Source organism: Canis aureus, chromosome 5, assembly GCF_053574225.1.
Source record: "Canis aureus isolate CA01 chromosome 5, VMU_Caureus_v.1.0, whole genome shotgun sequence".
Lineage (NCBI taxonomy): Eukaryota > Metazoa > Chordata > Mammalia > Carnivora > Canidae > Canis > Canis aureus.
In genome coordinates, this window is record NC_135615.1 from 25,530,297 (window position 1) to 25,552,003 (window position 21,707).

General features: G+C 39.5%; 1 protein-coding gene and 1 long non-coding RNA gene across 5 annotated transcripts in view; one reads left to right on the forward strand and one right to left on the reverse strand.

The window, feature by feature from the left end:
• Positions 1-21,707, forward strand: part of USP6NL (USP6 N-terminal like) — a 169,244-nt gene that overhangs the window by 108,720 nt on the left and 38,817 nt on the right. For all 4 annotated transcript variants that reach the window (XM_077897243.1, XM_077897245.1, XM_077897242.1 and 1 more), the window contains 2 exons: positions 8,613-8,693; positions 16,319-16,426. In XM_077897243.1, coding sequence (XP_077753369.1) covers positions 8,613-8,693; positions 16,319-16,426 — 189 coding nt within the window. The remainder of the gene's footprint in view (positions 1-8,612; positions 8,694-16,318; positions 16,427-21,707) is intronic.
• Positions 638-20,656, reverse strand: LOC144313855 (uncharacterized). Its single transcript, XR_013379463.1, has 5 exons — positions 20,268-20,656; positions 20,010-20,145; positions 4,363-4,569; positions 1,358-2,077; positions 638-957 (listed from the first exon to the last, which is right to left on the reverse strand). It is a non-coding gene; the product is annotated as an uncharacterized LOC144313855 (long non-coding RNA).

Consider the following 21,707-nt stretch of genomic DNA (forward strand, 5'->3'; position numbering starts at 1 on the left):
ATACCTTTAAGATGTAGATGGAATTGCCATTTTAAATATATAAAGATCCTTATAGGTACTTCCTGCAGTTGAATTCTCTTAGACTGCCTCCCAGTATCCTAACCTTGATGTTTTGGCAAATGAGTTTCTTACAATAGATAAACTATTGAGTAACAGCTGTGTATCAGGCACTGGTAGGTACTGCCTGGAATATGAGGGTCAAAGAAGAGGTAGTTTCTGCCTTCAAGACACTCACTGTTCACTGACTAGAAGGTCAAGTGAGACGCTAGCTGGGAGATTATTGGTGGCTTCTGTCAGTCTACTTTGAAATGGAAGTCTGAGGATCTGTTCCCACTCTGCCTATTCTCTCTCTCTTGTCTAGTGTCCTTCTTCACTGATCCTTGGACCTCAATGATATAAGAACAGTTACATTATCTCTCATCACACTCATATCTTCATTCCTCTCTCTTCCCAGCTGAAATTCTCCTGTAGGTCAGCCAGTACAATCACTCGCAGACACCTTTAAAACCCTCACCTCTTTTTCTTCCTCTGGACTGAAGTCCAGCCCTAATTCAGGCCAATTCTCTGCCTCTGCAGGTGCCTGCACCTACACAGCTAAGTGTAACAGGGAAAAGACACAACCATGCTGACTGCTTTCACTTTATTATTATTTTTTTAAATTTTATTTATTTATTCATGAGAGAGAGAGAGAGAGAGACAGAAAGAGGCAGAGACACAGGCAGAGGGAGAAGCAGGCTCCATGCAGGGAGCCCGACGTGGGACTCGATCCCGGCCGGGTCTGCAGGATCACGCCCTGGGCTGAAGGTGGCGCTAAACCGCTGAGCCACCTGGGCTGGCCTCACTTTAAATTCATGATAACAAACTTCAACAGGACATTAATGCTGCCTAGAAAGCATGTTCTTTCCTCCGTAAACTTCAGCACCTCCTCTGTCCTCTCAGCTCACGTTCTTCATATTTCTTATAAGAAAAAAGAAGCAATTGGAGAACTTCCACAACTACACCTACCCACCTGTCTTTATTTGTACTTATAGGCTCTAATCACTGAGCGCGTTGCTTGTTCAGGGCCATCCCTCGAGCTATTCTTCCCTTCCTCTCCTGAATTCTTTCTCATGCTGCTTGATTGTTCCCATCAGAGTAAAGTTTATTATTTCTCCGGTAAAGCAACAATACTACCAATTTGCTTTTGTCCCATTTCCTCCTCAGAACTGTGATTCCTGTAAAACTCCTTGAAAGAGGTGTCTGGACTCTCTTTCTCATTTCTTTCCTGCATTTCCTTCTTGCATCCATTTCAAAATGAGTTTTAACTCCCCACCTTTATTCCCACCCCCTCCTGGCCTGTCTTAGAGTCTCTAGTTACCTTTATACTGTGACATCCAGTAGGCAGTTTTCTGTCTTCCTCTTGACCTACCAGTGGCTTTTGACATGCTGGCTACAGTCTCATTCTCACACATTCTTTCTTCCTGACCTTCAGGCCCTCACGTGCTCCATGTGTTCTTTCCTCACTGGCCACATGTTCTCACTTTCCTCTGCTCGTTCCTTCTTATCTCCTCCATTTCTGGACTTTGAGGTGCCCCAGGGCCCAGGTCTTAGACTTCTCTTTCTTGTCTGTATTTTTTCCTTATTGATTTCATCTCATCTTTTGGCTTAAAATGCCAGCCGTATGTTGATGACTTGGCTCCCCGAATCTCATACTTCTATCCCTTTATATACATTTAAATGTCTACACTTAAATATGTGACTTACTCTGTGCACTTAGATATCTAACAAATGTCCAAACAGGAGTTTCTCTTATTCTCTTTAAATCCATTATGTTAATAGACGTCCTATGTCAGTAAATGGGAGCTCTGCTTTTCTGGTTGTTCAGTCTAAAACTTCTAAGATATCTTTGACTTTCCTTCTTTCATACTCTGCATTTCATCAGTCAGCATTCCTGCGAGGTCTTCCTTCAAATGTAGTAAGAATTTGATGACTTACATCACTACTTCTGTCACCTTGTCCACTAAACCTCTTTTATGGAGCTTTCCATCTTCCTGCTTCTGCTCTTGTCCCTCTTTTTTCCCCACAATCTTTCTGTTCACTGAAAGAGATAGAATAAGTCTGTTAAAATAAGTAAGATCATGACCCACTGATTGGAATATTGTGTTGACGCTCAGCCATATCCACAGTAAAACAGTCCTTAGAGAGACCTTCAAAATCTTGTTTGACCTGCTTTCTATGAAGGCTCTGCCTTCTTTTCCTTACTCGCTGGTTCCATAGGGTTCCAGAGCATGCCAGCCATATTCCTTCTTTGGCTTTTTCCTTTCCTGGGGTGCTTCCTCCCTTTGCCCCTGCGATAACTATGAGACACATTCCATTTTCTTTGTTACTTACTCAGGTCACCTTCAGAATAAGACCCTTCTCCCTGGTCATCATATCTGAAATTGGGAACTCCCTCCCCTCACACATGTTAATTATCCCCCTCCTTCCTCTGGTTTTCTCTTTAGCATTTACACTATTTCACATTCTAAGTAGTTACTCACTTCTTTACTTTGCTCACTAGGATGTAATCTTTATGGGGGGTGGTCCCCTCTTCTTTTTACTCCTGTAGCCCCAGAACACAGAGCCTTGCAGAGGGTGTATGCTCAGTAAGTGGTGGCTAAATGGAAAATCCAGGGAATGTAATGGCTGCTTTATGACACTAAATATAGTGACTTAAACACTTTTGAATGTTACAGTGGCCTTTATTTGAGAGATTAGGGAGAGAAGAAGTAGAAGGTGTCTTTTAACAAAAAAATCCATATTTGGCAAAATAAAATCTAGCAACCCCATATAGATTTCTGCCTTTAGTGCCCTGCTTCTCTTTCTCTTTCATATAATTTTCTGGTGCAGAAAGTCCAGAAGTCTGGGAACTGGTGATATGGCTGATTCAAGAAAGGTGACAGTGAAGAAAAAAGAGATAGAAGACAAAAACTAGTGGAAGATGCATGCTTGAGGGAGGTTGTTTTTAGATTTTTGTTTTTTAAGAGACTTGCCTGTAGAAGAAAAGACCTACCCAGTGCAATTATGCTTGTAATTAGTTGGTTATTTACTTTAAAGAATTTAATAGGAAGTCACTAAAAAAAAATCTATGCATACTTTAATAATTTAACATAAGACATAGTTTTATATTCATTTGCCAATCTTTTACTAAGAAAGAGGCTATTCCATTTATGCCTTTTGTATAAATTTTGTATAAAACTGCTTTCCTATTGCACTACCTGCCTTGTATACTTTTGGTCTCTTTAAAGTGGAATGAGAACTTTAGGCAAACTCAAAGCAACCTAAGACTGTAAACTTTTTAGTTTATCAGAATCTGCGCCCCACCCCTCCGCCCCCCAGTTTTTCTGGTTTTAGTTCATTTGTTCTTCAGCCACTGCGTAGTCTTAATGGCCAAACCTGCAGTTTCCAGGAAACTAATAAATTCTGCATGTATTACCACATTGAATAACATCAATGGAAACAGTACCTTGCTGAATTCTACACGTGTTTATTAATCTTTACAAAGCATACACTTGAAGCATGCACTTATTGCCATTTGGAAAGGCTTGTACACTAATGCATGGTCAAGTAATCAGGGTTTTAGTTCCAGCTTTGACATGTGTTATTTTACAGAAGGCAATTCTCTGTTTAAAATAGGGGTAGCAATAGGCAGTCCCTCATAAGAGGATTAGTGTTGATATTTGCAGAGTGCTTTGGATTCCCCCAAACAGGCATTTGAACAAATAAACAATCACACTTATTATATTTACTCAGCAGAGAGCAATATTAATAATGGATTATATTGTTTCTTTGAGCTTATTGATGTTTTTAATAAGGAGGAAAGGGTATGTAAGGCTGTGAATTTTCATGAATTCAGCTATTCCTTTATGTAATGCAGTATTTTGCATAGCTTATGGAAAATTGGAGTCTATTCATATCTTTAGAATCAGTATCTTACTTTTATGTGGTGTGAAATCTTACTCAAAAGACATGACCAAAAGACTTTTCAGTGTCATTATTCTGTCAAAACAGGACGCTTTCCTTCCTATACTTCTTGTCCTCTCCTGACCTCTGCTGGCGAGGTCTAGATGTGTGGAACTCCAATCCACTCCAGTCCACCGTCCTGTCACTCATCCTGATACTCAAATAGGAGAGACAGAAAAGCATCTGAAGACTTGAACTTCAGTAGAGTTCCAAAATTTCTTATTCTAGAAGAGAAGGCCATTCAATATCCTAAATGCGTTGTGTGTACGTGTAGCCATTATTATCAGGGTTCTTAATCAGATTAACAATGGGAAGAACCTGGGACTAGACAGGAGATAAGTTAGTACCATCTGGACAGTTCCACAGTTGTCAAGTACTTACTGTTCAGCTGGTCCTGCGTAGGGTTAAAAATATAGTCTGAGGTCACTGGAGACTGAGAAGCAGCAACGAAGACATTGGTCCCAGCCAGTTTTAATCCTTAACATCTTCCTTGCCCAAGTAGGAGGGGCCCATCTGACTCAGAGGAAGCGTCATCGTAGGACAACCAGGTGTCAGACTGCAGACTTCAAATGGAAGTTTAGTCCTTTTCTGAAAACAGCTCATGGGAAGAAAAGTGCACAACAATGTCAAAAGTATTTATGATCTTGGTCCATCCATTCATACTCTTTCCTCTTCTTACCACTCTACCTCTGGGATCACAGAATGCTGTTAATGGTTTCACAGTGCTGTTTACTTCTCTTTCCTTATATAAATTGTGTTTAACTTTAAAATACTTATTTGAGTTTTTAAATATAACTACTACTATTTCAGGTGATGAAATTAAAATAGGAATATATGATATGGTTCTTGTTCTCAAGGAGTCTATACTTGAATAATTATAATTATGATAAGGTTTGGGTTTAAGGCAGCTAAAATTTAGGGCAGCTCTTAGGTGTTATGACAATAATCATAATAATTATTATTTTGTAGACCAGACAAACTAAGATACAGAGAAACTAGGTAACTTGCCCCATTCAGATTTGAATCTAGGCCAGCTGGGTCCTTAGTCCATGCCGTGAAATGCTGAGGAAACAGTTAATTTTGTTTGGAGCTTGGAGGCATTTGAGAAAGGTTCCAGACCTTTGACATTTGACTGGGTCTTGAGAGGATGCATTTTACCAAACAATGGTGGGGAAGAGCATCACAGGCAGACAGTAGCAAACTTTGGTTAAAGAGGCATGAAGATACACCATGTACCGGGGATGACAAATATTTCAGAGCGACCAGATTATACAAGTAGTAAGATGTGAAACTGGAAGGTGAATGGGGCCATGTTGTAAAGGGTCATCCATGGAGAAGTTTGAACTTTATTTGCCGATAGTGGGTAGCCATGGAAGGGTTTTTCACTGTGATGCATTTAAAAAGTTGTGGTCGTGGTGGAGGTGGGACTGAAGACCATCCGGGCTCCCAGTAAGGACTCAGTGCCTTCATCTAGGGATAAGGATTGCTGAACTGGGGCAGGGGACATGATGGATGCAAGAGAAATGGACAGGACCAGCAGGAGTAGGGAGTGATGCTATTAATTTATGTTTGAGAAGAACAGGGTGATAGCAGCATGGTCAGGGAAATAGTTTTGGATATGTTGAGACTGAGTATGTGCTGAGCCTGTACGTCAAGATTCTCACTTGCTCTTATATTCTAGTTTGTCTTGGTATTACCGAGTCCATGACAAGATGGAGTTCCTTAGCCTGTCTTTCTAGAGCATTCAAGTTTACATTTGCCACCTGTGGTTTCAGTTACTTCTTACTTCAGAATAAGTTGTGGAATAGTTAGTTGTGGCATGCTTGGTGATAAAGTATATTTTATGCACGAGTTACAGATTCATGAGTGGAGGAGAACAGTCACTTGGATCAAGTCAGGTGTGGCTGAATTGATGGCATTATGGAGTTAACATTTAAACCTGATGGAACTACTGATACATAATTTTTAAATCCTGCAGCCAGGAGCTTTTCCCAACATCTGTCTTTTTTAATCTTCCCTGTAGGGGAAAGAAAAGAATACTTATTAATAGTTTTTAAAATTGTGTGTGTGTGTGTGTTTTGTCCTTGCATGCTAGTGTATATAGCATTTAAAATAATCAATGTATATGATAAGAATTAGAATACAGAGTATGCCTTTAAAAAAAAAAAACAGAGTATGCCTTTAAAAAAAAGAGTAACTAGTTCTTAAAGTGATTCATTGATAATTCATAGTCATAAAAATGAAAGATAGCAAGAGACCTGCTAGGTCTCAGCAGGGTTGTTCCGGCAAAGTGTATGTTGTTATACTCTTGGGTTGGCTTGAATTATTTGGTATTTTTCTGTTGGTGCAGAAGGGGACTGTGCTTTGAAGAAGTCAGGGGAGGAAGCGCAAGAGAACAAAAAAAATACTAAGCTTAGATCAATCTTAATTTTTCACAGCTTGGCCTTCTCTAAAGTCACATTTAGCAGAAACATTAATTAGATTTCAGTGCCCCACTGAGCTTTAAAATTAAACATATTTTTGGAACCATCTGCAACATTTTATCACTAATAATATAATGAAGAATATGCTTAGTCTTTTGAAAAATGGGAATTATAACAGTATGTTTTGCTCACTTGTGATCTTTTATTATGAAAAACCTATCACAATTTTTAGAAAGAGTTAAGAATTAAAGAGTTATAAAAATATGCCTAAAAATAAAAATTCTCTAAAAATATTTTCATTTTTGGAAAATGAGGATATTTTCCTAAAATCAGGATTTTCTTTGGGATTTTATGCTTCTTTTACATCTAAAAATATTGATGATGGGTTTTTGCCATCTGCTTGTGTGAGGCTGGATTGAAGACCATCAATATGGAGCCATTGCTTTCATCTGAAACTGCAATCACCTGAGCTGAGTGGAGGACATGAGGGAAGCAGGAGACCTAGCTGTGGTGACTCAGAGTGTAGGTCCTGAAGCCAAGCTCCTGGCCGCAAACCTCTCCTCACACTTGAATTTACTGGATACGGGAATCTGAAAGTCCTTTAGTGACCTTGTGCCTCTGTTTCCTTATTTATAAAATAGGTATGATTATATGTACCTCACAGGGTTGTAATGAGCACACCGTTTTGAGCATAAAGTAGATCTTCAGAACTGTTTTCTTTGCTGTCTAGTCTTTCATTTCCTTTGCTTTTGATTCATAGACCTTTTACACTTACAGAGGTCTCCAGAAAAGAAAATGTGGGCTCCGGGAATTCATAAAATAGTGGAATTTCAGCTCACTCATAAGAAACAATCACTTTGGGTTCTTTTCATGAAAATGAAATCGTTAGTTAGGTGCCTGCTCTATGTCAGCACACTTCCGGAGGCTGGAGAAAAAGCACGTCAGTTATGCAGCGTTTGTGGGCTCCCTAGCTCAGAAGCCCAGGAGGAGTCACTCCTGACCATCTAGTCACAGACAGGTCACTGTCATCTTGGATGAGGAGGAGGGTGTTTTTCCCTCTCCGAAAGGATGGATTACAAGTGTGCCTTCTGAGGGTTCAGGCTTCCACAGCAAAGGGACAGAGGAGCTGTCCGTGCCCAGATCCTTTTCTAAATTTACTAATTAAGTCACTTTACCACTTTAGGAGTGAATAAGAGATTGGACAGCAGGCCAAAATAATTAGGAAAAAACACCCCTTCTCTTGTAACCAAAGAAGGGAGGAAGAAGCATTTTCTGTATCACCTTCTTCATTCCCTGGCTTTGCTCTATTTCCAATTTGGTGTGACACCCAAGACCCCTGCCTACGTTTCCAGCCTCATCTCCTGATGCTTCCTCTTTTTAGCCTTTTAGAACTACTTGTCAGCCTTCCAAGGTGCTGAACTGTTTCAGAACTGCATTTGTCCATGCTTCCTAGAATATGCAGTCCCACACTGCACTTGATAAAATCCTAATAATCTTTCAATTCTTCATTTAGGGCTTACCTTCTTTAACATCCCTAGGTGGATTTGACTGCTTCTTCCATTGTGATCTTGTTGTCATCTTTTTCTAGACCTTATGTTGTCATACCTGTCACAGTACCATCTGTGTCCATGACAGTTGCCCTGAGTTTCCCTAAACTTTCTTTAGGGCAGCAACTTGTACTTACTTTTGGATACATTTTTCACTAACATACTGCTAGTTAGATATTCATATTTCCACAAATACATACCAGTTCTCCTTTAAAGAATCATCTCAGTCACTGAAAACATTAAGATGATAGAATTCAGTAAAATGTAAAAGAAGAGAATGGAATTTTGAAGTTGTTTTTTTATTGCTGCATAAAAAACATTGCAAAATATTTTAGAGTTTCCTTTTGATTTAATTTTGTAGACCACATAGAGTTTTCAGGAATTAGTGTAAAAGCATTGGAAAATTTAAACGATTCCTCTCCTTCTACCTGTCCCATTGGAACGTCTCCCCTGTATCTTAACTCCAGCTATGGAATACTATTGCTATAACTATAATCACTTATCTAACTTTTTTAAGTTAGAGTAGTATATTTGCTATCTAAGAGCTTAATTTTTTAGTAGTTTTTTTTTAACAGGATTTTCTTTGACTTTTTTTTTTTTGGTAATTTGTAAGTATGGAAGTCTCAAACAGTAACAATAGATTTCAATTTTATTTTATTAGCAAAAGCAACTGGAAATTGAAAGAACTACTAAGTGGTTGAAAATGCTGAAAGGATGGGAAAAATACAAGAACACTGAAAAGGTAATTAAAATAATGTTACTTCTATCTGAAATTGTACAAATTCAATGTGGATTTTCCTGATAAAAGTTTCTCTTAAATTATAGAAGTATTGAAGCTCTTATTCTTTTTAAAAATTTCAGTATAATTTAATTCACTGGAATGTCTCAAACTAGGAATCTTTATGTTGTAACAGAATATCCGATTCAGATAGGTTTCAGCAATTGAGAGGATATACCAGGTAGTCCAGAGATAGGATGGTTACGGAAGTGATTTGCTACAGACCCTCCATCGCATTGCCTGTGACTTAGTTTCGTTCCGTCTCTCTTCTCTGCCATCTGCAGTACCAATTCTTACCTTGAGGTTGCCTTTCCTCTGGGATCACAATCCTTGCAGCAGTTCCAGGCTTCATACCCACATAGGTCACACTGCTCAGGAAGAGGGCTGGCCTCTGAAAGCTTTCCCTGAGGCAGAAGCCATCTCCTTTCCAAAAGTTTCTAGCAAACCTCCCCTTAAATCTTTTTGCCCTGCAGAGTTGGTGCTAAGTTTTAAACCAATGAAAACATAACACACATACCTATTTCTGTCACCAGCAGTCTCATCACAGAAGTCTTTAAACATTGGGAAGCTGTGAGGTTCATGGTGGTAGAAGTTTTTTGAAAGAGAAAAGAGCTCTCTGGAGAAATAAAGTTGGAAGTGTCAGAGCTAGCCTAAGTGAAGCAAAGTTAAGTCCTTTACTTCAGGACTCCTCAGAGTCTTTACTATCATAACACATGGTAGGAGGACCCACCTTCAAGAGGGACCTTTAACTGAGTGAAATGTATTCGACTGTGAAAATCTTTTTGTCATAGGGCATCTCACTGGGCTAATGTCCCTTTTCTTTTGAGCATCCTAAATACCCTCATTTGAAGTCTGTTGAACTGTTACTATTTTATTTTCATCAGGAGTAAGCTTGCGTTGGGGTTGTCAATTTTTTTTTTTTTTAAAGATTTATTTATTTATTTATGAGAGAGAGAGAGAGAGGCAGAGACACAGGAGGAGGGAGAAGCAGGCTCCATGCCGGGAGCCTGATGTGGGACTCGATCCCGGGATTCCAGGATCACGCCCTGGGCCAAAGGCAGGCGCCAAACCGCTGAGCCACCCAGGGATCCCCGGGGTTGTCAATTTTATTAACGGTGTGTTTTAGCATTAGATTGGAACTCAGGATGTTTCTTTGAGAGGAATCAGTTCCAGATAGAATGTTAGTGACAGCATCTGTGCCCTTGTTCATTATCACGCTGTCTCCCAGGCTGGCCTTAGGTTGGCACCTGCTTTACCTCATGTCTTTGTGGAAAGATTGCTCACGTGGTGATCACAGGGTAAATGTCGATGCGCGGCACCCACGCTTTCATCTCAACATTCAGTCTAATAAGGTAGTTGTAGAATTATACGGCTTTATGTTCTTCTCAAGGATACATACATCTATGAAAGTATGTAAGCCTGTGTAGAAATGAGCAATTCTTGCAGGCCATTATTCTGACAGCAACTCTGCCTAATGTAGTTCCCAGTAAGAGAGATTTTAACAGAACTGTTTCTTTGATGTATAATTTTAAAGCACTTTTCCATAACTATAATGCTAGAATTATTTGATGATATATATGGTCCAATTTGGTGTGCAACCGAATGTGCCTTCTAAAAGAATTGCTGCTTTCAATTTGTACCTAGTTTTAAATTGCACCAAGGCAAAAAAAAGTAGCATGTGGTTTTCTTCTCTTCCAAGAGGAAGTGTAAGTTTTCTCTTCACAGATTCCTTACTTTCATAATGGTAATACAAAGAAATTTCTAAAAGTATCTTGAAATAAAAATACAGCTGTTATAGAGAATACATAGATTTTTAGAACCCAAGTTTTAATGAAAGACAATTTCCATTAAGGTTGCTTGTGTGGCCTGCGTGTCTGACGGTCCTCACAGCACCTGTGTTCGGTAGTACTGTGTTTTAGCAATATAGTCTATTAAATGAAGACATCTCTGTTAAGTGGAGACATTATGATTTAATTAGTCATGATGTAATTGTGTGTCTGAGCTATGTCACAGCAGACCTACAATAGATATACTTTCCTTTTTGTTTTAAATCAGGTAACTGGATGGACCTTGTATTAGTTAGCATTTTATTGTACTGATGGGAAAATGGAAGCACAAAGTTGAAAAAGAAATTTCTCAAGGTCATATAGCTTGTTAGTCGCAAGCAGAAGATCCCCATTTCCAGGCTTGAGGGCTCGTTTACTGTACCATCTTCCATGTTCCCTTTCTCTTTTGGTGTTTGTCAATAGAGGGAAATAGAATTTAGTTATAAGAGCCAATAGGGCCTTGGGTATGGTTTAAAACTTTTTTAGACCCAGACTTGAGGGACTCATGCCTATATGGAGGCAGAGATGAAGGAGTTAATGAAGCAGGGATCCTGAAAGAAAATGGAAAGGCGGTAAACAGATCAGCTCAGCGTGAACTCTTATTTCATGGTACATACTTGCCATCGTGCAGAGCCCCCAAATTGAGCCTACCAGGTGGGCTACAAAGCTGACTCACTGGCCAACGTCATGATGTGGACTGGCACATTCAGCACTATTTTGAAATCACTAAGGTTAAAAAAGAGGTTCTGAACATGTTAGGTCAGTCAGTAGAATTGCTTTTTAGCTGATGGATATTTAAATATATCTGTGTGACTGAAATAGACTACTTGATTCTGTTGGCAAGGGAACAAAGATACTAAAAGCAAAAGGTAGATTTCAGGGAACCTTAATTTATTTTTTCTTAAAGATTTTCTGTATCATAGCCATAAAATAATCATGGTTGTTTTAAAACTGTGCTCTCGGGATCCCTGGGTGGTACAGCGGTTTGGCGCCTGCCTTTGGCCCAGGGCGTGATCCTGGAGACCCGGGATCGAATCCCACGTCAGGCTCCCGGTGCATGGAGCCTGCTTCTCCCTCTGCCTATGTCTCTGCCTCTCTCTCTCTCTCTGTGTGACTATCATAAATAAATAAAAATTAAAACAAATAAAACAAATAAAACTGTGGTCTCTGGGTGGCAGAGTCAGTTAAGAGTCCAAATCTTAAAAAATAAAAAGAGCCCAACTCTTGATTTCAGGTCAGGTGGTGATCTCAGGGTTGTAAATGGAGCCCCCATGTCAGGCTCCACCCTCAGCATGGAGTCTGCTTAATAAGACTCTCTCTTCCTCTTACACCTCCCGCCCATACTCCCTCTTACTCTCTCTCTCTAAGATAAATAAATAAATCTTAAAAACAAGTGCAAACATGGTCTCTGAAGTAGGACTTTTTTTTTTTTTTTAAGATTTTATTTATGAGAGAGAGAGAGGCAGAGACACAGGCAGAGGGAGAAGCAGGATGTGGGACTTGATCCCAGGACCCCGGGATCATGACCTGAGCCAAAGGCAGATGCTCAACTGCTGAGCCACCTGGGCATCCTTCTGAAGTCGGACTTAACTGTATTTCAGTTCTCCTACAGTTTATTAGTTGTATGATTTGGAGTTACTTTTCCACATCTTCATTTTCTCACCTATAAAATGGGCATGGTAGTAATAGTATGTTGCTTTTTCAGGGATAAACTGGTATAGAACACATATGCCAGCTCCTAATAAATAACCAGAAAATGTTAGTATAACTTTTATTATTACAGTCATTATTATTTGATTCATTATTTTCCTTACCGTCGTTTCCACCGTCAGTTCCCCTTCCTGGCAAATCCCTGTGTGTCCCACAGTGTTGGCCTCCCTTACCCTGTCACATAGAATTCATCTCCCCTTCCGCTGTTACAGTATCTCTCCTACAGCCTCAAGTTGAGAGCCACTGTGTGGGACCAATAAGAAGTAACCATCACAGCACATTCACTGCCCTCACCCAGCATTTCCATTCCCAAACTTTTATATATATATATATATATATATATATATATATATATATATATATATATATATATTTATGATAGTCACAGAGAGAGAGAGAGAGAGGCAGAGACACAGGCAGAGGGAGAAGCAGGCTCCATGCACCGGGAGCCCGATGTGGGATTCGATCCCGGGTCTCCAGGATCGCGCCCTGGGCCAAAGGCAGGCGCTAAACCGCTGCACCACCCAGGGATCCCCATTCCCAAACTTTGTTGGTTTTCCCTTCCAGTCTCTTGTGTCCTGTGACATAGAGGGCTGATCACTTCTGCATATCTAGACCGTGTAGTGCTTACCATTCTCCTTTTACCACTCTGGCCCCCTTCTGAGAAGTCTGCCTCTAGCATGGCTTCTCCCATCAGGGTATGATGCTCAGCTCTGTAGCAAGTAGTATTTTATAATAAGGGAGTATCAGTTTTATGAGTTGGAATGAACTGCTATCACTGGCTACTGCTCAAGTCTACTTAATTTAAAGCTGTAATCTCTTAAGAGGCAGTGGGATTTGGCACAGTGACCTGAAAGAGGAGTAGGAAGATGAAATTCTTTGACCTAGGCAAGCCACTTCTCTGGGTCATGGTATCCCAGCATTTAAAATGGAGTAGCACTCACTCTGCCTACATTACAGACTATCATAGAAAATATGAGATATCACTTTGTCAGTTTGGCAACTTTGTATGTTATGCTTACCTCTTAAATAGTTTTAGTATTATTTCAATGCTCTCTGCTCTTGAATTCCCTTAATATTTTCTGACCTGTGTATTTTAGTAAGTTCAGTTGAGCAGAACAGTGGGTACTAACTACATGAAAAATGGTCTTGGGAAGATGGTCATTGTTTTTTATAAAATGTAAAATGTAAAATCAGTATCTTTTGTTAAAAGATTGTGATATCTTGTGTGTATGCTTTGGGCACATTAATTTTTTTTTATGATTCACTTTCACCATGTTTAAGATTGGGATACTAAAATCTCATAGAATTGTTGATGTAATTAAATGAGAGAAACATCTATATATAGTTTATTTTTTTAAGGATTTATTTATTTATTCATGATAGAGAAAGAGAGGGAGAGAGAGAGAGACAGAGAGACAGAGACACAGGCAGAGGGAGAAGCAGGCTCTATGCTGGGAGCCCGACGTGGGACTCGATCCCAGGACTCCAGGATTGCACCCTGGGCCAAAGGCAGGCACTAAACCGCTGAGCCACCCAGGGATCCCCTATATATACTTTAAAATAGTTTCCTGTGCACAGTAAATGCTCAGTAAAAGTTATGCCTCATTTTTTGTTTTATGCCTGGGGTAGCACTGGAACTGTTAATTTTGCTTTCTACCTGAAATTTCTCTATTCTTTCTTTTTTTTAAAGATTTTATTTATTTATTTGACAGAGAGAGAGAGGACACAAGCATAGGGAGGGGCAGAGGGAGAGGGAGAGGGAGAAGCAGGCTCCCCACTGAGCAAGGAGCCTGACTCGGGGCTTGATCCCAGGATTCTGAGGTCATGACCTGAGCTGAAGGCAAATGCTTAACTGACTGAGCCACTCAGGTACCCCTATTATTTCTTCTGAATATAATCCTAATCATTTGATTTTTTAAAAAATTTACTTTAAGATGAAAAATGGACATTTATTTTTAGTTATTGAATACAGAATTGGATGAAAGCAATAAATAATACATAATAATAATAATGTCTGAAGTCTTTTCAAGTAATATAGTTTGAGAAATACATGTCAGAACTCTTACTCATTGAAACTATCAGCCTAATGGAGATTCACATCCATCGAAGTTTAATCTGCTTACCTGTCATCATATTCTTCTTGACTATTAAAATTTCACTTTTCACATTTGTAGTAGTTTCCACACCTTCCAGTATTCATACTAGATGCTTACAGAATAGCATCTTTACTTTAGAAGTTTAGGAGATAATTTGAAAGTGCTTTTAGTGGATGATACTCCTTTAAAAAGTATAGTGGTAAATATTACAACTTTGGATTGAATATTGATGACAAACTTTCTTTAGGAAGATAAATCTTTTTTTAAAATTTTTAAAAAATTTTTATTTATTTATGATAGTCACAGAGAGAGAGAGAGAGAGAGAGGCAGAGACACAGGCAGAGGGAGAAGCAGGCTCCATGCACCGGGAGCCCGACGTGGGATTCGATCCCGGGTCTCCAGGATCGTGCCCTGGGCCAAAGGCAGGCGCTAAACCGCTGCGCCACCCAGGGTTCCCGGAAGATAAATCTTAAATTCATTTTTTTGAAAACCACATCAATTTGCAATTAAAGGTGGTAAATGTTTAGTATGTGGGAAATGTTGCAAGTAGCAGAGTCTGGTCTACACAGAACCTTTCTGTATATATTCTTCCAGTTAGAGCTACTGTGTGAGTTAAAACTTTGAGGATTCTAGTCACTGTCTACTGAAATTTAAATTTGAGACGTAGTATGTTTATACCAAAAGAACAAAGCTGAAACTCCATATGGAATCATCTAATTGGATCACCTTCACAGTATCCACTATTTCACAGTAAGGGTTCTATCTACATTGTTACTCATTCTAAAAAACATCACCAGTTCTATAAAGCTATACTGTGACTTCCTGACTTTGTTACTAAAGCTTTAGTTTTAAAAAGTGAGGTAGTATATAGTAGTAGTTGAAACTCTGCTTCTTAGTTCATAGCTTGTGAGCATTTCAATAATTAGAGCTTACATCCTATTTCTTAGCCATACTATTAAAATATGTTATTTTGATCATAAAGGTAATTATGTACCTATTCTTACCTCATTCCTTAAGGTTTCTGCCATTATTTGTTTAATCATTTCCTTGTTTGGACATTTTCTTTTAAATTTCAAAATTTTATTATGCACAGCTTTGTAATGACCAAAATAGATTTTGTATGTTATTTTAAATTATTAGCTTTGAGGAAAAAAGATACAGTTATGGGAAGATGGAGAAGTATATGGAGTCTCAAGATTCATAGAGTGACAGTGTACGAGAATCCACAGAGTTGACCAAACCAATGATTTATTCCACATTTCATTCAAAAGTGATCTCAGGGTATTCCTGAAGAACTGCCAACATTGAAAAGAGAAGAGGGAAAGGGGAGAGTGGGATGGTGGTATGGAGGGGAGGAGACAGGCAAGGACAGTGGGTGGGGAGAGAACTGAAGATTGCTGGTGGCATTCGCTGAGTTAGGAGCTAGATGGGATATGTTATATTGATATATTCTGGAAAGCTCCAGAGAGAAGACTCTGCAAGAAAAGATATTAGGGCTTTACAGGATTCTCTACACTCCACGAAGACATTTTTGGGATAAGGCAACCTTTTTACTATTTGGAGCCTTTTAAATGATATATGGGGGAAAAGGAACAAAGTACAAAGCTAGTTAATGATATCAACAGGGAATGTGTAAAACCAGATGTTCCCACCTTAAAAATGAGCCCTGATTATGCTTTCATGCTGCCTGAGGAGCCCCTTCATAACGCTATGAAAATACTGATATCCTAGGCATCCTTAACCTTTTTTTGTCTAGTCTGCCTTTCTGTTATTCTGTCTCTCTGTTAGAATTGAAAAGTAGAAATGATAGGATCCAAGTGTGCTCTGTCAAAATGTATCAGTTATCATGGATACTTTGAAAGTAAGGGACTTAACAACATTAGTTTGATTTGAGGAATCAATCTAAGATTTTTTGGTCATTTTATAACCTTTAATTTATATTTCTTCCAATAAGTTTCATAGGAGAATTTACAAAGGAATCCCACTCCAGCTCAGGGGTGAAGTCTGGGCTCTCCTTTTGGAGATCCCTAAAATGAAAGAAGAGACAAGAGACCTCTATAATGTGAGTATCTAAAGCTAACTTGTTTTTTTGAAATTGAAAAATAAAACCCATTTTCACTTTCAAGGTGATGTTAAGATATACATATCATTTGAAGTTATATATATTAAAATGATGCTACAGATAGTTTTTTTAAGCCTATAATTTTCTTCATTGTTTGGTTTGGTGTAATCTATTTCCTAACTTTCGAATAAATACTTCAAGTGAAATGTTATTTTCTATACCAGTCAGTAAGTATCCACTGTTTTTCAACTACTTGAAATGATCAACATTGGGGCATATTCGTGAGGAAAATATTGACTAATACGTGGTCATAGCTGCCCATTTGCATTGTAGTGTTAATAGATCTACAGTGTCCCTTGTACACTTTGTGGGAAAACCGCAGTGGGATTCAGTTTACCCAACAGCTGCCTGTGTGTGCTTGACTGTTTTCCTCTGGTTGTGAAAAAAAAAAAAAAAAAAAAAAAAAGAATTTTCCTTCAAGACTAGTAGGTATCTCTAGGTTTTGTTATTTATTAACCGAAATCAAACTTTTGACTCAGTGATCAGTAATACTTTCCTTAGATTAGCTAATGCATTACATTTCCCTCCTTGTCATCTCATCTATACTCTTCCTGAATCCAAAATTTTTGTTTTAAAGATTTTATGGGGAACCCTCGGTGGCGCAGCGGTTTAGCGCCTGCCTTTGGCCCAGGACGCGATCCTGGAGACCCGGGATCGAATCCCACGTCGGGCTCCCGGTGCATGGAGCCTGCTTCTCCCTCTGCCTATGTCTCTCTGCCTCTCTCTCTCTCTCTCTGTGTGACTATCATAAATAAATAAAAAAAAATTAAAGATTTTGTGTATTTATTCATGAGAGACCCAGAGAAAGAGGCAAAGACACAGGCAGAGGGAGAAGCAGGCTCCATGCAGGGAGCCCGACGTGGAACCTGATCCTGGGACTCCAGGATCACACCCTGGGCCGAAGGTGGCACTAAATCCCTGAGCCACCCGGGCTGCCCCCAAATCTAAATTTTATATTAAGCTTTGAAGGGAATGAGTATCTAAAAATCATTTTGATGTATGTTCCTCAAAAAATGTATATAAATAGAATAAAATGGATAAAAGAAAAATTATTTGTAATTTAAACCCAACACCAGTTATAAAAGGAGCTTTGAAAGACTCTTGATCTTTTCTGTTCTTGGCTATTTGGGCCCTTCACGGACTATGAGTTTATGTCTTAGGGTTTTAGAGTGTCAAATTATTTTAGTCTGTTGATTAGGTATTTCTTTTTAGCATCATAGTTTTAGAGTGAGTATTGAAAATAGTGTCTGAGAAAACATAAAATCTAACCCCAACACCTAGCAGAGTGTCCCTGGTGTTTGGTAGGTGCTCATTAAATTCTTGTTTAATTAGTGAGAGAAGACAGTTCCTTTTCTTTAGCATGCTGTATTTGTTTCCTCGGGCTGCCACAAAGTACCAAAACTGAGTGGCTCCAAATAGCAGCAGTGTCTTCTCTCTCACTTCTGGAGGCTAGAGGTCTGACACCTGAGTGTGCCAGGGTGCCAGCAGGACACCTCGCAGGGCTCGGGGCAGGATCCGTCCTTGCCTATTCTTGGCCTCAGGGACTCCTGACGCTCCCTGGTGTTCCTGGGCTCAAAGCTAAGTCAGCCTGCTGTCTTCCTCCCTCTTCGCTCAGCCTTCTCCCTGTGCATATCTGTGTGTCTCACCTGATAAGGATTCCAGTTATTGGATTTGGGGTCCACCCCGATCCAGGGTAATGTCCTCTTCACTCGATTACAGCTGTTAAGACCCTATTTCCAAATCAGGGCAGCTGATAGTTTCTTTGTAGACATGAATTTGGGGAAGGGGCACTGTTCAACCCAGCATACACCCTAATGGCAGAACTGTGCTTTCGATGATCTTCTAGACTTTTTCTACATAGAATAGAATGATCTTGGCACTGGTTAACATGAGAGATCCATTTGGCAAATGCCAGTCATATAATAACAACAACAACAAAAATAACTTGCCTGCCAGTACTTTCAAGGTATTCTTTCCAATACTATCATATATATATATATTTTATCTTTGAGTTTTCCTGTCATTATTATTTGATGATCTTCCCTTCCCACTCTTTCTTACTCTTTCTCCAAAGATAACACGAGTTGCTCTCCAAGTTGGAACTTCAGGAGGAATAGAACTACAAAGATTTTTCTTGGGTGGGTGAGACAGTCCCTGGCTCCCGAGCTGGTGCTCTCATCTACTACTTCCTCCTGTTCTTTTAGTTGTACCTTAGCGTCATTTGTGTCCTGTCTGTAGTGTTATATCTCACAGATGGCAGAAGTTCAGCCCATCCTGGTCAACGGCCTCTCCTGCAGCCTTGCTGTTGGCCAAACACACAGCAGTATCTCTGATCTTTCATGTAAATGCTCTCCACCGTATTTCCACCCTCGGGTTTATAGGTTCATTAGATCTTACTGCTCTTAAATAAAGTGTATATTATTCTTGTATTATTGTGCCACTCATGGGTCTCAACCCACCCAATCTCAGAGATAACTGTAGAAGCTGCTTTACCTCCTTGCACTAAGATAAGAAATATGCTTGACTTCCTGTATTGTGTAGATTCGTTGGTAAATATTCTAGGACATCATCTTTCTGACCTATTTTTTACCTACTTAACTGGAATTTGCTTCTGTCTTAAGGCCTTTTTATGTTGGATTTTCTTGTCCTCTAGAGAAACGGATACTATATAGAAGTATGTGGGTGTTTTTCTGCCTTTGAACTAAATTTTATTTTAAAGCACACTTCATCATGTCCTGTCAGACATTTTCTTTCTATGTTTTGACGTCTCATTTTTTTTACCAGCAGGCCTGTAGAACAATAATTGAAACCTCTTTCCTTGCCCATTATCTTAAAAAAAAAAAAAAAAGAACAAATATGAATAGGCATCTTAATAGATTTTTTAAAAAGATTTTTTCTATTTATTTGAAAGGGAGACAGAGATAGTGGCAGAGAACACAAGCTGGGGAGGAGAGGGAAAAGCAGACTCCCCACTGAGCAGGGAGCCCGATGTGGGACTCCATCCAAGAACCCAGGATCATTACTAAAGGTAGATGTTTAACTAGCTGAGCCACCCAGGTGCTGTAGATTATCATTTATAAACTAAATTTTGGTAATATCTTCTGGACCAGCCTGTATTAGCGATAGCATACGATAATGTTTTAGTAGTCATGTGATTCTAATACAATACTATAAATATCTTCCTATGTATTTAGAACTCAAAAGTATACTGTGGTTATTCTTCATGATTTTAAAAGCTACACAAGCTGCCCTTGTTTGAGCTCCCCCCTCAAAACACAGGAGTACACATAGTCACAAAACAACACATACACACGTCTTCCAGGTAGCCTACTTCCTTCTATTTTTAGCTGAAGTCAGGTTTTAGCAGTTATGTTTTCATATATATTTATTGGAGTTGATTAAGGCAGAGATCTGTATCACCAGCACATGGTAAACGAGTCAGTATAACATATGCATATAGATGCATGATTATACGTCAGCATGGTTAAGTATAGATTAATATCTTACCTCGTTAATCTCTTACCTCGTTAAACTTGGGAGATTAAATAGTCTCACTTCACTCCCTCTCTTCAAAATGCCACGAAATTGACAGCAGGGAGTTTTTGTAAAGGCGAGCCCGCAAGGAATAAGGAAACAGGAGAGAAGATGGCTGCCAGTGTCTGCAAATGAGAATCCAGACAGACACTTGTAAGCTTAGCAAACCTGAGAAAATGGAATCCTTGGCTGGAGGATTTATATCTCAGAATCTCCAAAATGCTTGGGAATTGTCAACTGCAGGTACCTCTGAGAGGGGTGAGGGGGAGCTCAGAACAGTGGAAGTCGTCCAGAATCTGTTGCAGAAGCAGTGAGAGCCCCGAGGTCCCTCTGCTACCCCAGCTCAAGACTGAGGTGTACCATTTGGAAAGAATGAACCAGAGGGCCTCTGGACCGGAGAGGACCCAGACAGTGCTGAGGTGGGGCTCCTGTGTTGATGGGGGTGCACGGAGGAACTACATATCCTGAGCTGGGGACATCTCAGCCTCCTTGCTCACGCTACACCCAGAACATTGGCGACCAGGTGCTCATCTTCCTGACAGGAGACCAGAAGAGACTTCTCTGGGGAATCTGCCCAGCCTGAGAAAATAAAGCCAGAGATACTGACTTCAGGGGAACCCCACTGAAACTACCCAGCCAGATCACTCTGCAGTTGAGACACGATCGTGAATCCCCACCTCTGCACACAGAGCTTGCCATCAGCATTTTAGTGTTCTACTTTTAAATGTAAGCAGATGACAACATACCACTGTTCACTTGAAGGCACTAACACGAAAGAGAAACAACAACTGGAAGAAAGAAACTTGTAAGAAATAGACTATAGAGCAAGAAGAAAACTTAGAAAAACGATTGCAAGTACCTTCTGAGGGATCAAGATAGATCCTACATTCGTGAAGCAAATATAGAAGCCTATAAAAAAGGAACCTTTGAGAACAACAAAAGAACCTATTAAATCATACAAAATTATACTAGAACTGAAAGGTTTTAGAGAAAGTTTGAGAGTAACAATTGAAGGAATTTCCCAGGAAATAGATAGGAAATAGATGGTAAATTCAAAGAAATGAAAAGTAATAGAGAAAAATGTAAGAAAGTTGAATGACAGCCCAATAGGTCCCACACTGTAATAGTAAGAGTTCCAGAAAGAGGAGGTGGGAAAGTGGGCGGGAGGGATGAGGAAATTGACAAAGGAATTACTTAAGAAGTTTCTCAGAACTGAGATAGGAGTCTGAGTTTATAAGATTGAAAAGATCTATCAGGTGCCCACCCTGTGGATAAAAGTAGATACAAATCAAGCACAGAGATGTAAAGTTTCAGGATGTGGAGAGAAAAGTGACTACAAGCTTCTAGAGAAAAAGATTTCACATAAAGAAACCAGAATTAGAGTGGCAACACTGGAAACTAGAAGACAATAAAGGCAGCAAAATATCTTTTGAGCAAAGATATTTCCCAATTTAGAATTCTAAAACAGCCGAACAGTTAAATGAGAAGGAGGTTAGAATTATCAGACGTTCAAAGTTTCAAAAAAATTTATCTTCCGTACACCCTTCCACAGGAGCTACTAGAGGATGTGCTCCCCTAGAACAAGGGAATAAACCAAGAAAGAAAAAGATGTGAGATCCAGAAAATGGGATCCAAGCGAAGGAAGGCCTAGCAGAGGGTGAAGGGGGACCCCAAAATCCCAGCTGTG